Source organism: Zingiber officinale, chromosome 5B (genome assembly GCF_018446385.1).
Source record: "Zingiber officinale cultivar Zhangliang chromosome 5B, Zo_v1.1, whole genome shotgun sequence".
Lineage (NCBI taxonomy): Eukaryota > Viridiplantae > Streptophyta > Magnoliopsida > Zingiberales > Zingiberaceae > Zingiber > Zingiber officinale.
The window spans coordinates 82,348,555-82,369,170 of NC_055995.1; the positions used below are offsets into that span (position 1 = coordinate 82,348,555).

General features: G+C 37.9%; 3 protein-coding genes across 4 annotated transcripts; 2 read left to right on the plus strand and 1 right to left on the minus strand.

Annotated features, from left to right (window-relative positions):
• The first annotated feature begins 3,845 nt into the window (after positions 1-3,845).
• On the plus strand, positions 3,846-4,403 carry LOC121986789 (putative invertase inhibitor). The gene has a single exon (XM_042540728.1). The coding sequence runs from the start codon at positions 3,846-3,848 to the stop codon at positions 4,401-4,403; it is 558 nt and encodes a 185-aa protein (XP_042396662.1).
• Positions 4,404-4,594: 191 nt separating this feature from the next.
• Positions 4,595-17,152, plus strand: LOC121984701 (protein CWC15 homolog A-like). The gene is made up of 7 exons (XM_042537786.1): positions 4,595-4,823; positions 12,802-12,908; positions 13,480-13,521; positions 13,619-13,709; positions 14,959-15,052; positions 16,571-16,677; positions 16,754-17,152. Exons 1-7 carry the CDS (start codon positions 4,693-4,695, stop codon positions 16,875-16,877), a joined length of 696 nt encoding a protein of 231 aa, XP_042393720.1. The 5' UTR covers positions 4,595-4,692; the 3' UTR covers positions 16,878-17,152.
• Positions 17,153-18,043: 891 nt separating this feature from the next.
• Positions 18,044-20,068, minus strand: LOC121987558. Of its 2 annotated transcripts, XM_042541311.1 has the most exons (3): positions 18,616-20,064; positions 18,213-18,522; positions 18,044-18,132 (listed from the first exon to the last, which is right to left on the minus strand). In XM_042541311.1, exons 1-3 carry the CDS (start codon positions 18,808-18,810, stop codon positions 18,113-18,115), a joined length of 525 nt encoding a protein of 174 aa, XP_042397245.1. In that variant the 5' UTR covers positions 18,811-20,064; the 3' UTR covers positions 18,044-18,112. The 2 variants fall into 2 exon arrangements, with proteins under 2 accessions (XP_042397245.1, XP_042397244.1); XM_042541310.1 differs by having other exon boundaries at positions 18,044-18,522; positions 18,616-20,068.
• Between the last annotated feature and the right edge of the window lie 548 nt (positions 20,069-20,616).

The following is a 20,616-nucleotide window of genomic DNA, read 5'->3' on the forward strand; positions in this document are numbered from 1 at the left end:
ATCTCGCTTGATGATGATCCACCTTCATCATCGGACTCGGAGGAGGATGAAGATGAAGGCATCTCTTTCTCCTTCTTCTTTTCTCTCCTTCTTCTCCCATCCTTGCTCTTTTCTCCTACAACCAAAGCTATACCTTTCTCCTTTTGACCTTTGTTAGCAAGTTCATGAAGTTCCATTTCACAAAAGAATTCGTCTAATTTAACAATGGAAAGATCCTTGGAAACCTTGTAGGCATCTACCATAGATGACCACAAGGCATTCCTTGGAAAGGATTTAAGAGCGTACCTTACTAGGTCGCGATTCTCCACGCGTTCATCCACGGAATGTAAACCATTGATGATTTCCTTGAACCTCCCATGTAGTTCACTTACCGTTTCATTTTCCTTCATGGTGAGATTTTGTAGTTGATTCAAGAATAGGTCCCTCTTGGCTATCCGAGAATCTCGAGTTCCTTCTTGGAGCTCGATAAGCTTGTTCCATAAATCTTTTGCACTCGAGAATGGACCTACCTTGACGAGTTGGTCCTTGGCAATCCCACATTGTAAGGTGACAACCGCCTTGGCATCGGCTTGCCCTTTACGAGTTTGTTCAGTAGACCACCTTGATGAATCGAGTTCCTTACCTTCTTCATCCTTCGGTGGTGTGAAGCCTTCCTTGACCGAGAACCACATGGAGATATCGGTCTTGAGGTAATACTCCATGCGGCTCTTCCAATCTTGGAAATCTGCTCGAAGAACGGTGGTCTGTTGGTGCTGAATCCTTCCTTCATGGCCATCTTGTTGCTCCTTGGAATGTTAGTCCAGATGAAGAGCACCAGGCTCTGATACCACTTGTTGGGATCTTAGATGGCTAGAGGGGGGTGAATAGCCTCTTAAAAAAAACTTAGACAGAGAGTTCTACACAAAAACTAGTTAGCACAGCGGAAGTGGAAAACTAAAACGAAGGAAGAAAAACACACACACAGCAGACACAAAGATATACGAGGTTCGGGGATAACTTGCCCCTACTCCTCGGCGTGTCCGTAAGGTGGACGACTCCTTGATCTTCGGTAGATCGCACCCCGGATAACTTCCGGCTAAAGATGTCTCCTTCTCGGTGGAGCAACCTCTCAACAGAGTCTCAAGAAAGATCTAAATTAAAGCACGAGACTTACAGAAACTCGGTGGCAAAGGAGAATAGAAGTGCTTACAACCACGCGAGGATCAGTAGCAGAAAACAGAGATCGCAGTTCACCCGAGAGCTCAAGAACTTCGCACAACAGCACAATTTTTTTTTTTCAAGCTTTCTTCGTTGTATTGTTCTTGTTCCCCTCTCGCTGTTTTTACTGCTTCTCTGATCTCTGCTGTCACAGATCTGGTCAAAACTGCGCAAATCAGCGCTGCAGCCAATCCCTCTTCCTCCTTACCTGGTTCTCTGAACTCACACCAATGATATCACAGTCATCACTGGCGTCTTCTGAGCTCGAACCAATCCCCAGGAGTCAAGCAGATCGCAGCCCAATCGCAATCAGAAACCCAGTGAACGTTGATGCCTCAAATGCATCTGTTGCAGCAAATCACAGTGTAAAGAGCACTTGTCTTCTTCTCTTAATGAAGCTCAATTTGAATTCAACCATGAGAATGTGACCTGCAACCTGCAAGCTAAAAAGACTCACAGCAGATGGTTAAAACAGATGGTGAAGACAAATACGGCAATCGAAAAAGTACATGCAAAATAAACAATACCGTGGATCGGTCTGCAGACCGATCCACGCTTTCTGGATCGTCACTGATCAGAATTATCTGATCGGTCCCCGACCGATCGAGGCCTTCTCCAAATCGCACCAAGCTCTCGACCGATCAGGCATTAATCTGATCGGTCCCGAGACCGATCGATAGCGTTCTTCCCAAACGCTTAGCCTCGATCGGTCTCGGGCCGCATCGATGGGCTATCGATCGATTTCGATCGGCCCGATCGAGAAACGCTCAGAGCCATCGATCACCTCGATCGGCCGCACCGATCAGTGTCAGAGCCATCGATCGGTCTGCCGACCGATCCAGCTTCTCGACTCAGTCCGGGTCGAGCCCTCTCTGACCTAGTCCGGAAAAATGAGCTCCCTAGCCCTTTCCGACTTTATCTGGTCCTAGAGAATGAGCTACCGAACCCTCTCTGACTCCGCATGCCAAGTTTCCTTCTTGGACTTTTCAACACCAGATGTCCGATCACCCTTGATCCATCTGGATTTTCCCTTGCCCGGCTTCACTCACCAGGACTTTCCAACTGCTTCAATCAGGTCAACCTAGTCAACCTGGATTAGTAATTAATCTGAGTTAATTATCTGATACAAACTTAAATCAGTGTCAATAGCAAAACAACATCCAGGTCAGACTGTATCAACAGTTACTAGCTGGGAACAATCATTCTCTAAATGTTTTTGATATGCGGGATGCGACTTGGTGACTATCTGAGACAAAGCTGCATGACAACAAATATTATGTATGAGATATGTGTGATAAATAAAAAGAAGATAAAATAATAGAATAATTACTAAATACATAACTATTACCAATCACCAACAACTCTGAAAACAATCTGGTCACTATGTGCTCTATATTTTGGTTGCATGACTAATTATGCAAAATCACAGTATAAGTTATACATATTTGAAACAATATTGTCTTCTAACTAGGGACATGAAAAAGTTAAAAAAAAATCCATATAATATACCATGATATTGTTACTAATTTTTAATCACATGATGTTATTGTGAATAAACTAAATTAACATTTTGTAAGTTCTCTCCATCATCTATTTTCTCGTAAGTGACATTAATATTTATAAGTAATTATGATGTGGATTGTATCACTATAAGAAAATTGAGATTACACAATACTTAACAGAAAAGATTTTTTTGAGATTACACAATACTTAACAGACAAGATTTTTTAAAAAAGCGTTGTTTTTTTTACAACGCTTTTAGTGAAAAGCGTTATTTATGTTTTTTATTTCTTATTAAAGATAATATTTTTTCAAACAATCATTATCTATAGATGTTTTTTTAATCAAAGACAACATGTTTTAAAAAAACTTTGTCTATGAGCATTTTTTAGTATATGTTATCTATGTCTGCGATCTAACCTCCTCTGTCAAAACCTCCCTTTCACGAAACTCAATGAAAAACCTAGCCTCCAAAATTAGTTAGTACTTAGTAAAGGGTCTAAATCTGCACCCTTTATTAATTAATTTTAGTGAAGCCCAAAATGAAATTATGTTAATGTCATTTTTTTTCTTTTCACACTAAAAAATAGTTTTAAGGTTTTTAGTACTTTTTTCTAGTTATTTTTTATATAAAAAGTATGTATTGTTATGATTTACTTTAGTCCCACATTTTAGGATTAAAAATATTATGGACAGAAAATTTTCTATAAATATTTTGGATTGTGACGCTAGAAAATAATAACTTACTACTATTACTCTTAATTAAATAGTCAGAGTTTTAAATGAGTGTCATGATGAAAATAAAAAACCTCTTTTATCCTTCCCATATTTTTTTTAAAAATATAATAATTTAAAAATTAAATTCTGCATATTATTAATAATTGGCAAACCAAATTTCCAGCCACCATATTCAATTAAATTGGAAAAGAAATATTGATTAAATAAATTTTAACTTGAGTCAACTTGTTGGAAGAAATGCGCCAAATGTCCAAAAATTTACCCAGTCATTTATTTTAATTCTTCCAAAAACAACTTAATAACCTTATCCTTTTATGCATTATACACCGAAAACGTCTCTAATTTGCAATTCAAACCCCAGCGATATATACATAGCGATTAGCGACCACCTCAACAACCACTGATTAGTCATGGCGATGAAGCCCTGTTCCATAACTAACGTCTCTCTCCTTCTGCCCCTCCTCCTCCTCCTTCCCCACCACCTCCCTCGCGCCTCCACCGCCGCAGACTCCGTGGAAGCCACCTGCAAGACCATCGCCCGCGACGACCCGAACGTCCACTACGCCTTCTGCGTCGAGGCACTGCGCAGGGACCCGGCGAGCGGCGCGGCCGACACCAAGGGGCTGGCGGTGATCGCCGCGAAGCTGTCGGAGAAAAACGCGACGAGCATGGCAGCAGCGGCCACGGCGCTGCTGGGGAAGGCGCGGCGGCCGCCGGAGCGGCGGAGCCTGGAGACGTGCGCGAGCGCGTACGGGGAGGCGGTGGAGGCGCTGGGACTCTCGGTGGGGGCCATCGAGGAGGGGAGGCTGGACGACGCGATGACGTACCTGAGCGCGAGCATCGGTGCGGCGGATGTGTGCGCGCAGGCGTTCGAGGAGTTGCGGGTGGCGTGCCCGTTCCCGAAGCAGAACATGGCGGCGCAGCATTTCTGCTACGTTGCTCTGTGCATCACCCATTTGCTGGGGTAGTTTGTTGTCGGGCTCAAGAACTTGGAGATGTTCAAATAAAATTAAGTATTATCAATATGTGAGATGAAAATAATAAAATTTATTTTTAAGTAGAAATTATGAAAGAAAAATATTAAAAAAAATCCAACTCTTCCGATCCATTGATCTGATTCCCTAACTTCGGGGTTGAGAATAAATAAAGTTATAGGTTCAAAGTGAAAAAAAATCGTAGATCTTTTCCGGAGAAGGGATCCTGAAGTAATTGGTGGTTTCGCCCTGTCTAAGCGGAGGAGGAGAAGAGGGCGACGGTATGACGACAGCAGCGCGGCCGACGTGGGCGCCGGCGAAGGGTGGGAACGAGCAGGGCGGCACCAGGATCTTTGGTCCTTCCCAGAAGTATTCCTCCCGCGATCTCGCCTCCCATACCGCCCTAAAGCCAAGGTGAGACCTCCCTTCGCAAGCTCCAAAAAACCCTAACCGATTTGTCAATTCCTCTGTGCCATAAAAATCTATCATTCGATCGACTCGTGTGGGAGTTGAAGTTGTTAGTTTGCGATCAGAAGAAAATTGAAGATTGATTAAGATTTTTTTTGATGTATTATTTGTGGGCGGTTGTTAAATTAGCGATACATGTTGTTTTCTCCCTTATTTTGCCTATTGCCCTTGAGAGGAGAAAAAGAAAGTCTGGTATCAGGTCCCTCGGATCCCTTGTAAAGCACTTATTTCTTTGTCCGAGAGCCCCTTTTCTTTTTTCAACTGGTTGTTCAATTGGATCAAAAGTTGCAATTTTTTTTAATGTAGTCCGTGTAAGAACTTGTAAAACCTAAGCCGCATGGATTCTAAGAACCGTATAAGAATTCGCATATAGGAAATACAAGAACATATGAGCATGAATTTAGTTTTAACAATTAATCATGGCACAACAATATAAAGAATAACCAAAGACAAGACTGTGATTGAAGAGACATCCTTGTCTTTTGTGTCGTCCAAAAATAAACCCCAAGGAAGAAGAAGAAGCGGCGCGGAAGCAAAAGGAAGGTCTTCCAAGGACTTAGGGTTGATGGTGCCGAAAAACTCTAGATCTAATGGGGAACCACGAGTTGTGTCAAGATGATGCCCTAAACCCTTGAAGACCAACCTTATATATAGTGGACATCTATTATCAGCCCCATAGATGATAATAGATATGGGATTATAGGTTCTACACATACAAGGTCTACATCCAACAACCGAAACCCAATTAACCTAAGTTAGATCACTTTAATGGGTTTGATTTGTACTCATATGCACAACTTACAATTAAACCCATCAATTAAAGATAATAACCAACGATCTCTTACCTGGACTACTTGTGAGTTGTATATGAAATACAAGTAAAATTTTAGTTGATATCAAATTTTATGGGTACAGAATATCCGTGTAAACAATCTGGTCCATTAACTTCATTGGTATAGGACTAAAGAGATCATAGTTATTGTATATGATCATAACAAATCCATCACAATACCAATGTCATTAATGACATAGATTAAGATGTAGATGTGTAGAGTGAAAATTACATGCAGTACATGCCAATTTTCAACTGGTACTAAGTTAACCTCAAAAGAGGTCAGATCTTATGCTATACCGTAATAACAAATCATGATCAACTTTATGATTCCAAAATGAATCTGTATCATATTTACAAACACTAAATGCTAAACAGCAATAGTAAATGATGATATCATAGTTAGAGTGTCAAACAAACATATAAATTCTCATTAATGTTTTGAACTTTAAGTACGTACAATAATCAAAATAAATGTTTGTCTTTATTAATCAACATAGAGAAATAACATATATATAGACTCCTACTAGATAAGATCTTCTTTCATAAGGACTCTCATATCCACAACATGTGCATGAAACACCTTAGGCACCAAGCCTTTGGTGAGTGAATCGGCCAACATGGAATCTGTGCTGATGTGCTCTACCATAATTTGACAACTCTGAACTCTTTCTTTAACTGCTAGAAACTTGATGTTGATGTGCTTATACTTTGATGAATTGCGGTTATTTTTGGCATAAAGTTCTATGGCTTTATCATCACAGTAGATTCTCAGTGATATGTCAATGCCGTCAACGATCTGCAATGCTGTGATGAAGTTCCGCAACCAAATCCCGTGATTGGATGCTTCATAGCATGCTACCAACTTTACCTCCATAGTAGAAGTGGCTACTAGCGTTTGCTTGACGCTCTTCCAAGATATAGCCCCTTCAGCAAGCATGAAGATATAGTCCGAAGTGGACCTCTTACTATCCAAGCATCCAGCAAAATCGAAGTTTGAATATCCAATCACCTCTGGGTGATCTGATCTCCGATACGTGAGCATATGTTCTTTAGTTCTTTGCAAATACCGCATCACTCTCTTAACCGCTTTCCAGTGTGACGGTCCTGGGTTACTAACATATCTGCCTAGCATCCCCACTATAAATGCTATATCTGGTCGAGTACAAACTTGTGCATACATGAGACTTCCCTCGCATATAAGAATTGTTCGATCTCCTTTATTTCAAGTTCAAGTCGTGGACACTGTTGCAGGTTGAATTTGTTACCTCTTGACATAGGCCTGCCACCAGGTGTATAGTTCTGCATACCATACTTTATAGGCACCTTTTCAATATATGTCTGTTGTGAAAGTTCAAGAATCCCTCTTGAACGATCACGACATATCTGTATGCCTAAAACAAAGGACGTTTCACCAAGATCTTTTATTTCAAAACTACCAGATAGAAATGACTTGGTGTCATGTAGCAAAACAAGTATAACAAACTTTCCTCCCACTAAACTTAACATATATGCACTGGTTCTCCTTAAATCCAAATGAGGTAATCACTTGATCAAATTTTCGGTACCACTGACAGGACGCCTGTTTTAAATGATAATTGAACTTCTTTAATCTACATACTAGGTGCTTTGAGTCCTTAGACTCAAAGTTATCTGGTTGCACCATATATATAGATTCCTCTATGTCTTCATTAAGGAATGCAATTTTTACATCCATTTGATTTAGCTCCAAATAATAATGAGTTACAAGTACCATGATTGCCCTAAGGGAGCCTTTCGTCGACATAGGTGAGAAAGTCTCTTTAATCAATGTTTGATTTCTGAGTGAATCCTTTGGCAACAAGACGAGCCTTATACTTTTCGACATTGCCCCTTGAATACCGCATAATTTTAAATATCTATTTACAACCAACAGACTTCTTACCTTTAGGCAATTCGATAAATTCCCAAACATTATTGTCTGTCATAGACTTCAACTCTTCTTGCATGGCGTTAATCTATCTTTTAAAGTTAGAGCATTGTTTGACTTCTTGGAATGATGTAGGATCACTTTCCAACTCTATGTTAAAATCGTGCTCTTGGAGATAAATATAATCACAAGAATTAGTGGTTCTTCGTTCCCTTGTGGATCGCCTTAAAGGCACTTGTGTTTGAGGTGGTTGAGATACTTGCTCATCAATATGAGGCAATACTTTAATTTCAGTGGCAGACTCCTCCAATTGTATTGGAGATGTCATGGGAATATCTTAGTGAGCGTATCTTAGTTAACTACGCTCACTGAATGTGTGATACTCATAATGTGCGGTATGGTAACCACACCGCTACTTATTGCATTAGTAGTGACCACAGAAGGATCGCCAATGCTTTCCTTAAACGAGACTTCCCTGATTTTATCACTCCCACTGGCGTCAACGAATTCGGCGTTTCCTGTTTCGAAGAAGGATCTCTTAGAGGGATCATAAAATTTATGCCCCTTTGATTTCTCAGAGTAATCTACAAAATTGTAGCTAACTGTTCTTGAGTCCAGTTTTCTTTCATTAGGCCTGTAAGTCCTAGCTTCAGCTGGACAACCCCAAACGTGTAAATGCCTAATGCTAGGCTTCCTACCGTCCACATCTCGAATAGGGTTTTAGTTACTGCCTTACTAGGAACTCTATTGAGTAGGTAAACTGCAGTCTTGAGTACTTCACCCCACAAATACTCTAGTAGAGGAGTGAAAGTCATCATACTTCTTATCATGTTTTTTAGGGTACGATTGCGACGTTCAGCTACACCATGCTAACTGGGAGTACCAAGCATGGTATACTAAGGCACAATCCCACACTCAGCAACGTACGTTGTTTACTTGATTCATTATATCGACCGTAATATTCATCTCCACGGTCGAATCGGATGACTTAAATTTTTTTATCTAGTTGAAGTTCAACTTCGACTTTGAAAATTTTAAACATATCCAAAGATTGACTTCTCATGAATAAAGTACAGATAGCCAAATCTGGAATAGTCATCTATGAAGCTAATAAAATATGTATCCATTTCAAGATGTTTTAGGAATGATCCACAAATGTCTGTATGTATTAGCTCTAAAACGTTACTATAACGGCTAGCCCCCTTGTTCCTTTTATTAGTGGTATTCCCCTTAACACACTCTATGCAGACATCAAAATCTGACATATAAAGGGAATCGAGAATTCTATGTGACATTAACCTTTCTAGGCGTTGTTTGGATAAATGTCACAAACGTCTATGTCACAACATGGAAGAATTCTTGTCGGTCAATTTGCGTTTCGTACCTATATTATGCATTATTACATTGTCAACCGTAGAAGTAAAGTTGTTCAATTTATAAAACTTATTAACCAAAGAATCATTGCCAACCAACACTGAATTAAAGAAAATACTAAAAATTCTATTTCTAAATGAATAAGAATAACTTGATTTGTCCAAACAAGAAATTGAAATTAAATTTCGTCGAAAAGATGGTACAATAAATGTATTTTCTAAATTCAGAAAGACATTGGTTCCTAAATAAAGCCTAAAAACACCAATCGACTCGACTTTAGCCTTCTTTCCATTTCCTGTATAGATGTATCTTTCACCATCAAGCAAAAGTCGGCTTCTGAGACAACCCTGCATAGTGATCTTTATGTGAGTAGTAGCACCAGTATCTATCCACCAAGTGTTAGTAGGTACAATAGCTAAATTGACTTCTAAACTAATAAAGTTGAGAAGTTTATCCTTCTTTACACATCAATTGTTATACTTGAGGCAGTCTTTCTTCATATGATTTTTTTTCTTGCAAAAGAAATAAGTGGGTTCCTTATCCTGCTTCTTGTGCTCCTTATGACCATTGCCTCCAGAATCTGTAGTTTGTTTTTCTTTTCCTTTGTTATTGATCCTCTTTCGCTTCTTGCTCGCACTTTGAGAATCAGATGCTAAGTGAGTACTCTCAGATGTCTCAATCTTTAGTCTCCCCTCCTCTTGTACACATTGAGCAATGAGCTCATTCAATGTCCATTTTTCCTTTTGAGTATTATACGATATCTTAAAAGGAATGAACCGTGCAGGCAAAGACATCAAGACGAAATGTACTAACTCTCAGACATATTGAGTTTTAGTGTTTTCAGACTTGTCGCTATATTAGACATCTTTATAATGTACTCATTTATATTTCCTTTACCATTGTACCGCATGGTTATCAACTTCGTAAGAAATATGGTAGTCTCAATCTTTTCATTTGAGGTGAATCGGTCTGCGAGTTGATCAAGGAAACTCTTAGCATCTGCTCCCTCTGTTATTGAGCCCTTTATTGGTGCCGGTATGGAAAGTCTAATGATACTCAAACGCATGCGATTTGATTTCTCCCACAACTGAAATTCAGCCTTCTGTTCTATAGTGCTAGCACTGGTCAGAGGTGTGGGGCGATCATTCCTTAATACATAGTCTAAATCCATGCAACCTAAGACTATGATCGCATATTCTTTCCATTCAGCAAAATTCGAACCAGTTAATGTTGGGATGTTATTAATATTGACAGCTACATATTGCACTGAAATTAAAGAGAGAAATTTATTTAAGCTCACGATTTAATTAAAGTCGAGCATACAAGTAATATAAAATTATGCAAATAAAATAAAATTTTAAATGCACATAAATGGGCTCTTTATGAGATATCAACTACAACATAATGTGTCTTCCTTTGGACCGACATTAATTGTTAACGATACTCTTTGATATAACTCAAACTTTAATTGACCACACAATGTGTTTGACCCATTATGTACATAATATGTCACTTTATATGAGTTATAAATTGGTCTATAGCTTGCAACAACTTTAATTTGCCATGTAATGTCTTCCTTGGGGCGGACATATTTTGTACATGATCTGAATAAAATAAATTTTGTTCTATAGTTGTAGGCTACCTTGAGCATATATCTGGTATAAAAATAATCTTCCTTTGGGCTGATTACTCTTAGTATAGATTTACATCTACCAACACAAAATGCACTAAACCTACCTAAGGTGTCTTCCTTTGAACGACTCATTAGTTCAACTTAGTAGCATGTTACGTATATAGATCTAAGAAAACCCTAGGAATTTTATTCGAATAAAAATTACTTAATCAACCTTAACAACTCTAAATTAGGTTTTTAATCAATTGATACCTTATGGTAATCAATTGGTATGATCCAATCGATTATCCTAATCAATCCGAAAATCTACTGAATGTGAATACATGATTATATATAGAACCACCGTTAAGAAGCTAAAGCTTCCTTGAAATTCTATAATTGAATCATTATTTAATCAATTCATGCAATACAATTAATCTATTCATGTAATGCAATTAATCGATTCATAAAATCCGAATCGATTCACATGCCATTTGCACTGTAGCACGCAAACAAAATGACATTTAATCGATTCACAAAATCCATGAATTGATTCACGTGCCGTTGCCATTGTAGCATGCAAGCACAATGACATTTAATCGATTCACAAAATCCATGAATTGATTCACATGTCGTTGCCATTGTAGCATGCAAGCACAATGACATTTAATCGATTCACAAAATCTACGATTCGATTCACATGTATACTCTTTCTATGAGATTAAAACCATCCGATCCGTTTCACGTAGGGAAAGAGTAACAGTGTACACAGAAAAATCTCATCTGAAGGGATTCATTATATCGACATGTTTCACGTAGGGAAGGTAATTTAATCGATTAATGAATGTGTTTAACCGATTGAGTTCATTTTAATCGATTAAAACCATTCTTAATCGATTGAAAATTGATGCAGTCGCTAGTTCAAGGCAGTGAATCGATTGGACTAATCAATTCATCAATTGATTAAGCTGATCGATTCCAATCGATTTATCGCGATTTTAGCTGTTAATCGATTGTCCTGATCGATTGACTTCATCAATTGATTAAGTTGATCGATTCCAATCGATTTATCATGATTCTAAGTTGTCAATCGATTAACACAATCAATTGGTAGCATCCAATCGATTAGCCTAATCCATTAAAATCAATCCTGTATTCGATCCTGTCATCCTAATTGATTACCAAACCAACATAATCGATTAGGGCCAACTGATCGATTAAGTCAATCGATTCCAGAAGATTCTGTTCACTTGGTAGTCGATTGACCGACCAAGCTAATCAATTAAGCTATCGCGATTTGACCTAAAATTAGGTTAAACGCGACGGTTCTTCCCCAAAACGGCAGTGGTTCACCGCTGTTCTTCGTGAAATACACGAACTACATGGAAGATGAAGCCTTTCCGAGGTTTTCTATACAAAAGATTTTGATGATCAAATACAATTTATACCAGTAACACCCTAATCGAGCATAAAACTCAAAAGATCGACAAAAACTTTGATTTTAAACCATGAAATGGATGAAACAGAGTCATGACTCTGATACGAATTGTTAGAACTTGTAAAACCTAAGTCGCATGGATTTTAAGAACCGTATAAAAATTCGCATATAGGAAATACAAGAGTATATGAGCATGGATCTAGTTTCAACAATTAATCATGACACAACAACATAAAGAATAACTAAAGACAAAGGAACCTGATTGAAAAGACATCCTTATCTTTTGCGTCGTCCAGGAATAAAACCTTAAGGAAGAAGAAGCGGCGCGGAGCAAAAGGAAGGTCTTCCAAGGGACTTAGGGTTGACGGCGCCGAAAAACTCTAGGTCTAATGGGGAACTAAGAGTTGTGTCAAGATGATGCCCTAAACTCTTGGAGACCAACCCTATATATAGTGGACATCTATTATCAGCCCATAGATAACAATAGATGCGGAACTATAGGTTCTACATATACAAGGTCTACATCCAATAACCGAAATCCAATAAGCCTAAGTTAGATTACTGGGTTTGGTTTGTACTCATATGCACAACTTACAATTAAATCCACCAATTAGAGATAATAACCAACTGTCCGAAGGTAGATCTTGAACCACACATTCATAGGAACAAAAATGGAAAACACCTTTGGTTGCTAAATTGTAAATTATGAAAATTATATTGCATGCTACTGGTCTGTGGATGATTGATATTTGGGTGCAGGAAAGAAGGGCAGGATACCCAGGATGAATTGCAGAAGAGGAACCTCAGAGAGGAGCTGGAGGAGCGTGAGCGTAGGCACTTTGCTTCCAAGGATAAAACTTATGCAGGTGATTTTTGAAATCTCATCACTATATTATATGGCCAGTATGATATTCTGTTGTTTAGATAATCCCGTCATTGATAATTTTTGGAATATCAGCAAATGTTGTTTGTATAAATGATTATTACATGCAATCAATACACATTCGTTTTTAATAATTAGACATTCGGAGTTGCTGGGCCATTTTCTCTATGCATTTTTTAGTTTTCTAGTACTGTAAAAATATCTGCTTGGATATTGCATCTTTGAACAATTTCATTTGACATTTTGTAGTCACTTTGTTGCTAGTGATGTATCCTTGCATGAAACTCAATTATGATGATAAAATTTGTGCCATTCGTTGGGAAAAAACATAGCTTGATGCTGGTGGTGATGTGATCACTCTGTTGCTTCATTGAATTGTACATCTACCACTTTGTTTATGACAATCAATGTTCACCTGTATATTTGTCATTCGATGTTCACTTGCAACTTGCAGTTCATCTTGGCCTTTAAACTGCAATTTATATCTTTATTATCATTAGTAGTACTCTTTTCACGTTGTTGGGATGTATACTTACACTCATTATTACTTGCAGAAGATAGAGACAGAAGAAAAGGGGGGCACCTACTCTTGGAAGGTATGTTTCTTTGTTTTCAGTTTGTTATAATGTTAAATTCTCTTAATGTCAAAATTCTTTTCTGTGATGCATATTTTTTCTCTTGTTTTGTTCATAGGAACGAGAAGAGAGGTTGAAGATAGGATTATTCCTAGGAGTATTGATGCTGATGACTCTGATGGGGATGTCAAAGATCATGATGATGAAAGGTAACTCTATTTTATTTTTAATTGCACATGTATTCTTAATCCCTGACATGTCTATGGATTTGCAGATTCTAAAATCTTGGCATAAACTTCCCACTTTGAATTTTGAAATTTTTAGATCAGGGCTTTCTGATAGCAGTAGCAGTATATGCACATGTTCTCTAATTATTACTTACTATGTAGAAACAAAGCTCATGGAGTCATGTATTGCTTGGCTCAAAGATGCTATTATTCTGCTTTAAATTACGTTAAATTCATTCACTTTAGCTAGCAACATTCTGGATGTTCAATGTGTATGACAGTTGTCATATTAGTTCAATCTAGATTGTCGGGAGTTAATTCCCATAAGATTTTTCTGTCTTCTCATTTCTGTTCCGGTTCTTATTTTCTAAATACTCTCAAACAACTAAAAAATTTATGCTTACATGAAGCATTAGGATGAGAGCACTGCTGCTTATGTTCTGTGTTCTTTCTTTTCCTTCAGTTTAAGTCTTAAGGAAAATTTTCTATTTCTTTTTTCTTTGTCTTTAGAAAGTAAAATCTAAAAGCAAAAAAATGATGGAAGACAAATGTTTAGTATAGATTTTTTGTCATTTTAAAATTTATTAGTAGTGAATGGCCTGTTGAACATTTATCTTTTTGCTTTAAAAAAAATCAATGGTTTTCTTTATTTTCTAAAAATAAAAATTTTCAGAACCAAGTATTTGAAGACAAAGAGTGTTGTTTGTAACTTTTTGGTGTGAATCACATCTCACGTACATGAAAACATTTATGATTAAATCATTGGTTTGGTTGCCACACCTTATATAGTATGACGATACAAGTCTCACTGGCTGTCATATTCAAAACTTTGAACATTCATCTGAAATATTTGCCTACTCTAATTCTGCTTAGGAAAAAGTACATAAACTAAGGATGAACAACACGTAAAATTTTCTTGAAGTAGTCCACGCCAGAACTTTGTGTATCTTTTGTCAACTAATCTTGTTTTATCATGATCAATATGACCATTTTAAAGATACTTAAATTCCCCAGATATAGGACGTAGATAAGTAGGACAAGCAATCTACCATGTTTCTCGTGGTAGAAGAGCAGATATGGTAGCTTGTTTGTCCTACTGGTTTACTAATTTTGCTTTTCTTATTATTTTGTCTTTCTCCAAGAAGCTCATTGTAAAATATTCATTTGGTCCACTCTGGACAAAAATCAACCCTCATTCCAATTTAAAAATGTAAAATCTTGTTGGTGATAGTGATGATGACGATGATGATGAAGATGATACTGAAGCTTTGTTGGCTGAACTTGAAAGGATAAAGAAAGAACGCGCTGAAGAAAAACTCCGTAAGGTCTGTGCTAGTAACTATTCAGGGGTTTTGTCTCTTTTATTTTCTCGGGGGTTTCCGTTTTGTATGATTAGCTTGTTTGACATTATTATTTGACTTATTTACACAAAATGCTAGGTGATTTTGTGTTAATTGAACATGAACCTGGTTCTTTATAGCACACTCTGGTTTTATCCTGAAATCATAGTATCATATACATATGATGTCTTATGTTAAAACAGTGAACTGGTTTACCATTCGTGTTGATTTAACTGTTTCTTCGTATGTGTTTGGTGATGAGTCAGAAATTTGGAATATTAGATGTTGGAGTTTAGCATCACCTAACCTCCTTTTCTGTTCTTCAGTGCATCACTAGCTGTGCTGTTTGCTTATAATTTTATTTTATAAGTGATCATAACTTGGAAAGAAAATGATTGGGCATCTTTTTTTCATAAGATGTATTACAGTAATTTTGAGTATTGGCAAATAATTCCTGGGTGTAGGTTGCGTCTGCATATTGTTGTCCACATAAACAAAGTTACTTTCCTAATTGTAGTTGAAGCAACTATATGTCCAGCTTCTTTCAACCCAACCATTTAGGTAGATTTTGGTTCATTGTTTTTAAATTTGCAGAATTTTTCAAAATCTTGCATTTCTGAACCTTTGGTATGGGAATTTATGGGATTCTAATTTTCTAATGAGGAGATTTAGGTAGCAATAACAAACCCCCATCAAGGTAAGTGCTGAGTTTTTTAAGAATCCCGTCAGATGAGATTTTTCTGTATACACTATTACTCTTTCCCTTCATAGTTTTATATCCCATTATTTTTAATTATTATTTTTTTATGATTATATTAACCATTTTAAATATAATTTCTGATATAGTAGAATGACTTAAATTAAGCAGAAAATGACTGGTTGTGATTCTGTAATTTAGTTATCTACTTAAGCATTTTTAAATTTTCTGAGATGTAAGTTGTTTATGTATATTATTTGCCTCTAATATTATTAAATTGTTGCCATGTGACCAAAAGGTCACAAGTTCGAATCCTAGAAACAGCCTCTTGCAAAAAGCAGGGTAAGGCTACGTACAATGGATCCTTCCCCGGGACCCCGCATGGCGGGAGCTTCGTGCACCGGGCTGCCCGTTTTATTCACACATCGGTTTTTGCATATAGATCGCGTGTGAAGAATACTTATTATTTGTTTCATTCTGATCCATTTCTTTGCTCATCTTATCTAACACATTTGCTTGTAATCTGACATATTAAAGATTATAATCTTTTCTTCTCATATCAAAGTTTACCAATCATCATTTACTAACATATTCTCATTGTCACATCTGTGAACGATTTCTTAACTTCATAGAGAATTTTTCTTGAGAATAATTTTTTGAAGATTAGTATCTCCTGAAATATGAACTTTGTACTGCAGCTTTTGCAAATAAATGGCGCATGAGAATCACAGATTATTTATGTCATTGTCACCCATCTCTTCAATTTCTTCTCGTACCTTTTAGTATATTTTCTTCCGATGTGACAGGAACAACAACAGCAGGAAGAAGAGCTCAAGGCAAAAGAAGCCGAGTTAATGCGAGGAAATCCATTAATCAATATCAACAATTCAACTTCTTTCAACGTCAAGAGAAGGTTCACATTGTTTCTTTGCATCTTCATAATTATGAAAAAACTATCTCAGAAATATTGAGACTATTCGATGCTCCAGGTGGGACGATGATGTTGTTTTCAAAAATCAGTCTCGTGGTGAAACTAAAGCTCCTAAGCGTTTTATCAATGATACTATCAGAAATGACTTCCATCGCAAGTTTTTGCACAAGTACATGAAATGATTCTGTCAGTGTTCAGTTCATATCTGTTTGGAATTTCTCATCTCAAGTCGGTAAGCTGTATCATACCCGTTGCTAAAATCCGTGTCTAGTGGGTTCTCAACTTGATTATGACATCCTTTTTAGCTTGGAGAACAAAGTATTGGTGTGATTTCCCCTTTGATTGTGCTTTCGTCTAGACCATATTTACTTGAGAAGAAACATGGTGGTGTATCATATTGTTGTAGTTTGTTTGATCTCTATTGATTATGAAATGAAGTGGCATCTCTTCTACTAAACCGAGTGAGATAAAATTATGTTTGATCCGGCGGTAAGAACAGGGGACCCCCGTTCTAAGAAGTTAATGCCACGTGGAGGTAAAAAGGGCTATCGGAGAAGGGTCAGCCGATCGGCCGACCGGAAAAGGTTGGACCGACCGGCTACCGGTGTCTAACTGAAGTCAAGGGCACCCTGGCGGAAGTTAGGGTTCCGACGCTCATGTTGAACAGGATCCTTCGGTCGAGCGGGCTACCCGTTCGGCCGAAGGAATAAAGTAGCAATACTGCGAACAGTCTTCACAGAGCACACTACCGGGATCTCCTAAGTGGACCCGCACATATGACTGGCCGGAAACATCTTCTGACAGCGAGTATGTCCAACGAGCAGGTCATAAGCAGGATCTTATGACAGAGGGTTCCGTTGTCCCATCAGAGACGTGCTCGGACTGTAGTAGTATGATGTCAGGTAAGCTTGTCTGACAAACCCATGCTGAGGTATGGGCTGGGGACACGTACGCGTCTCAGTATGTGTGCCTGAGTCTCTTCACAGCTCTATATAAAGGGTCCTCACCCTTCGTCGGAGGTACGCATTCTCTGATATTGAAAGTCACTTCTTTGTTGTCCACTTGCCTGACTTGAGCGTCGGAGGGTCGTCGCCGGAAACCCCTTCCCGGCTCGACTTCTTTGCAGGTTCGCCGGAGCGCCGTACGACCGGTCGGAGATCTACGTCATCAACAAGGAGAGCGCCACGTGCCCAACATCCATTGATTCAGCGATTCGGACAGGATCAATGTTATTCTACCAAAGGAGTGAATTCATTCATTTTTGAAACTTATAAGTACACATTCGATTGGAGTTCATTAGAAGCGATTTGCTCAATGTTTGAATTTGTAGCTAATAGACGAACGACCATCAAAAACCCAATTTTTTTAGAACGTTAGTTCTTCCTCGCTCCTCTTGGTCGAATCATGAATTTTTCAATCAGAGCTCCAGCACCACAACTGCAGTTTAATTTTTACAGATCCAAAAGTTAATATCGCTAATGAATCGAAACGAACATTAATAAAGAATCTGCTCTCACATTCGGAGTCGGTGGTGATCCACTGCCCATTCCTGACGTGCTCGTCGCCGGCGGCGGCGGCGCCCATCGAAGTGCTACTCGTCGAGCCGTGTCGTGGCTTTTCGCAGCAAGTAAACGAGAGCCTGGACGCGCTGCTGGTGTGGATGTGACTGTGGTCGTTTCGAGAGGTCGAAGAGGAAGGGAGCGAGAGCGGGGAGCACACCGACGAAGCTCCTGAGCAACTGCCGGCGTCCCACTTGAAGCTGACCTTGCCCACCGAGCACTCCGGCGACTCCGCTTCAGGTTTCAGTTTGTTTCGGGAATACAAAACCTGCATTAATATTATTTTTTTGTTTTAAAAAAATAAATATATTTTAAAAATAACAGAGTTGATAAAGCAGCCTTTTTTTTAGTTGTGACGCACCTTCCACGCTTTGCTCCCTCCTTTACTGGACTTGGCGGCCGCCGCCCACCGCAGCAGCTCCTGCTTCACCCGCGCCACCGACCTCCTCCTCTCGCTTCTCCGCGCCACCTCCTTCAGCTGGCCGCCGCTCGCCGCCGAGTCGCAGATAGGCAACACCTTGCACCCCACGATCACCGCCGTCGTCTCGTGCCCCATTCTCACCGCAGCTAGCGCACTAATCTTCTTCCTCCTCGACTCAACTCAACTCAACTCAATTCAATTCAATTCAAGACGACGCTATCCTAATCGCCATGGCAGAGCAATTTGTAACGTGGGATAACATGCCATGGACGGCCATCTTAAATATATATATATATTAATTAAGCTTCGCCTGCCCTGCAGCATGTTCTCCAACTGCAAGTTGCCGGCAGAGACAACAGAAAAGGGCGGTCAAAGATGCAATCCAACAGCCAGGTACTGAATCTATTGATCAGCGTAACCTAACGCCTAATGATGAAGACGGGGATGCGTTTATCATCACAAGTGGAGGGGAACGGACAGCGAGCAGAGCAGAAAGTAATAATAAACACAGATTCATGGTGAAGTGGCCATGTGAGCGCCGAGGGGAGGGATTTTGTCACAGTTCACGAGCTCACATGGCTGACAAGTCCAATGACCTCACCTCATTGCCGCGATGAAGAAATTAATGCTCAAGGAGATGGCTGGCTGCAATGGTTTGTGATTCGCCATGGGATCGACTCATTCTGAGAGAGGCATTGTGTGTCAGCGAGAGCAGGCACAGCATTAGTGTGTGTGTATATATATATATTTTATCTTTAAAATATTTTACAGATATTATTTCTGCCCCGCAATCATTTACATTTACAGAGATAGATGTAAACGTAAGAGGGTATTTTTAGTCGACTTCACCGGAATCGATGATTGCTTATTTATACAAGAATCTCGGTTATGCTGTGGAGGCATTTAAAGATATTATTGAAGTTAGAGTGAAGGGAATTTTGGTCAGTCATGTAGACAAGAGAGAGGAGACAATTGATGATGTCTGTTTAGGTGAGACATGTGGAGTGATTATTAAGCTGGCTTGATAGTTCAGTAATTAAGTTTCCATCGTTAATGAATTAATGTAGATATATAAAGAGAGTTTTGTTATTCCGAACCTTTTACGCCGCATATCTCGTGAGCTTTTTTTTTTTTTCAAAATTCGTTTTGAATGTTTTTTTCTTAATATTATAATTCAATCTCTAAATTCAAGATAAAATTTTAAATAGTTTAACCGCAAAATAAAAAGATAAAATAATAAAAAAATTGGGTGAGATTTACAGTTAAGTCATTTAGGATTTTACCTTTGAATATATTTGATTCAAATTATCATTTATAATCTTAATTATATGATTATTTGATAATTACCTAATCAAAATGATGAATAATAAAATATAACATAATGTTATTTGATTTAACCTAAATAATATAATAAAAGATTTTTTATTTAAAATTTTTAATATATAACCTGATTTAATATTTTATTATAATTATATATTTTTTTAACTTATTATTATTATTATTATTATTTTGAATTTATGTTTTTCTTTTTTTTTACGTGTTTTTTTTAGTTTACGTTTTTTTTTAAAGTTTACGTTTCTGTCGTTTATGTTTTTTTTCTTAAAGTCTACGTTTTTTTCGATTACGTTTTTTTTTTAAGTTTTTGTTTTTTCTTTTAAGTTTACGTTTTTTTTAAGTTTCCAATTTTTTTAGTTACTTTAAAATAAATTTTGTGTTATAAAAAGTTTTAAGGGTATTTTTAGTTAAAAATTTCGTTAACATCAAAATCAAGAAAAATCTTATTTTTTTGAATTACATGTCACTTTTGCTGACATGTGAGTATAGATCATTATTCGGGAATCGTCGATTACCTAAATTAAATAGGATTTTCATTGATAACTTTGGATTGATAATCAATATTATCAAAGATAACTCCCAACCAAACACACCCATAGAATTTAA

What these genes read in the sequence shown, in the direction of transcription:
- LOC121984701 (XM_042537786.1), top strand. Translation starts at nt 4,693, where the DNA reads ATGACGACAGCAGCGCGGCCGACGTGGGCGCCGGCGAAGGGTGGGAAC. An exon ending in CATACCGCCCTAAAGCCAAG is followed by an intron (nt 4,824 to 12,801) that starts GTGAGACCTCCC and finishes ATTTGGGTGCAG; the next exon opens with GAAAGAAGGGCAGGATACCC. An exon ending in AAAGATCATGATGATGAAAG is followed by an intron (nt 13,710 to 14,958) that starts GTAACTCTATTT and finishes TGTTGGTGATAG; the next exon opens with TGATGATGACGATGATGATG.
- LOC121986789 (XM_042540728.1), top strand. Translation starts at nt 3,846, where the DNA reads ATGGCGATGAAGCCCTGTTCCATAACTAACGTCTCTCTCCTTCTGCCC.
- LOC121987558 (XM_042541310.1), bottom strand. Translation starts at nt 18,810, where the DNA reads ATGGGGCACGAGACGACGGCGGTGATCGTGGGGTGCAAGGTGTTGCCT. An exon ending in GAGGGAGCAAAGCGTGGAAG is followed by an intron (nt 18,523 to 18,615) that starts GTGCGTCACAAC and finishes ATATTAATGCAG; the next exon opens with GTTTTGTATTCCCGAAACAA.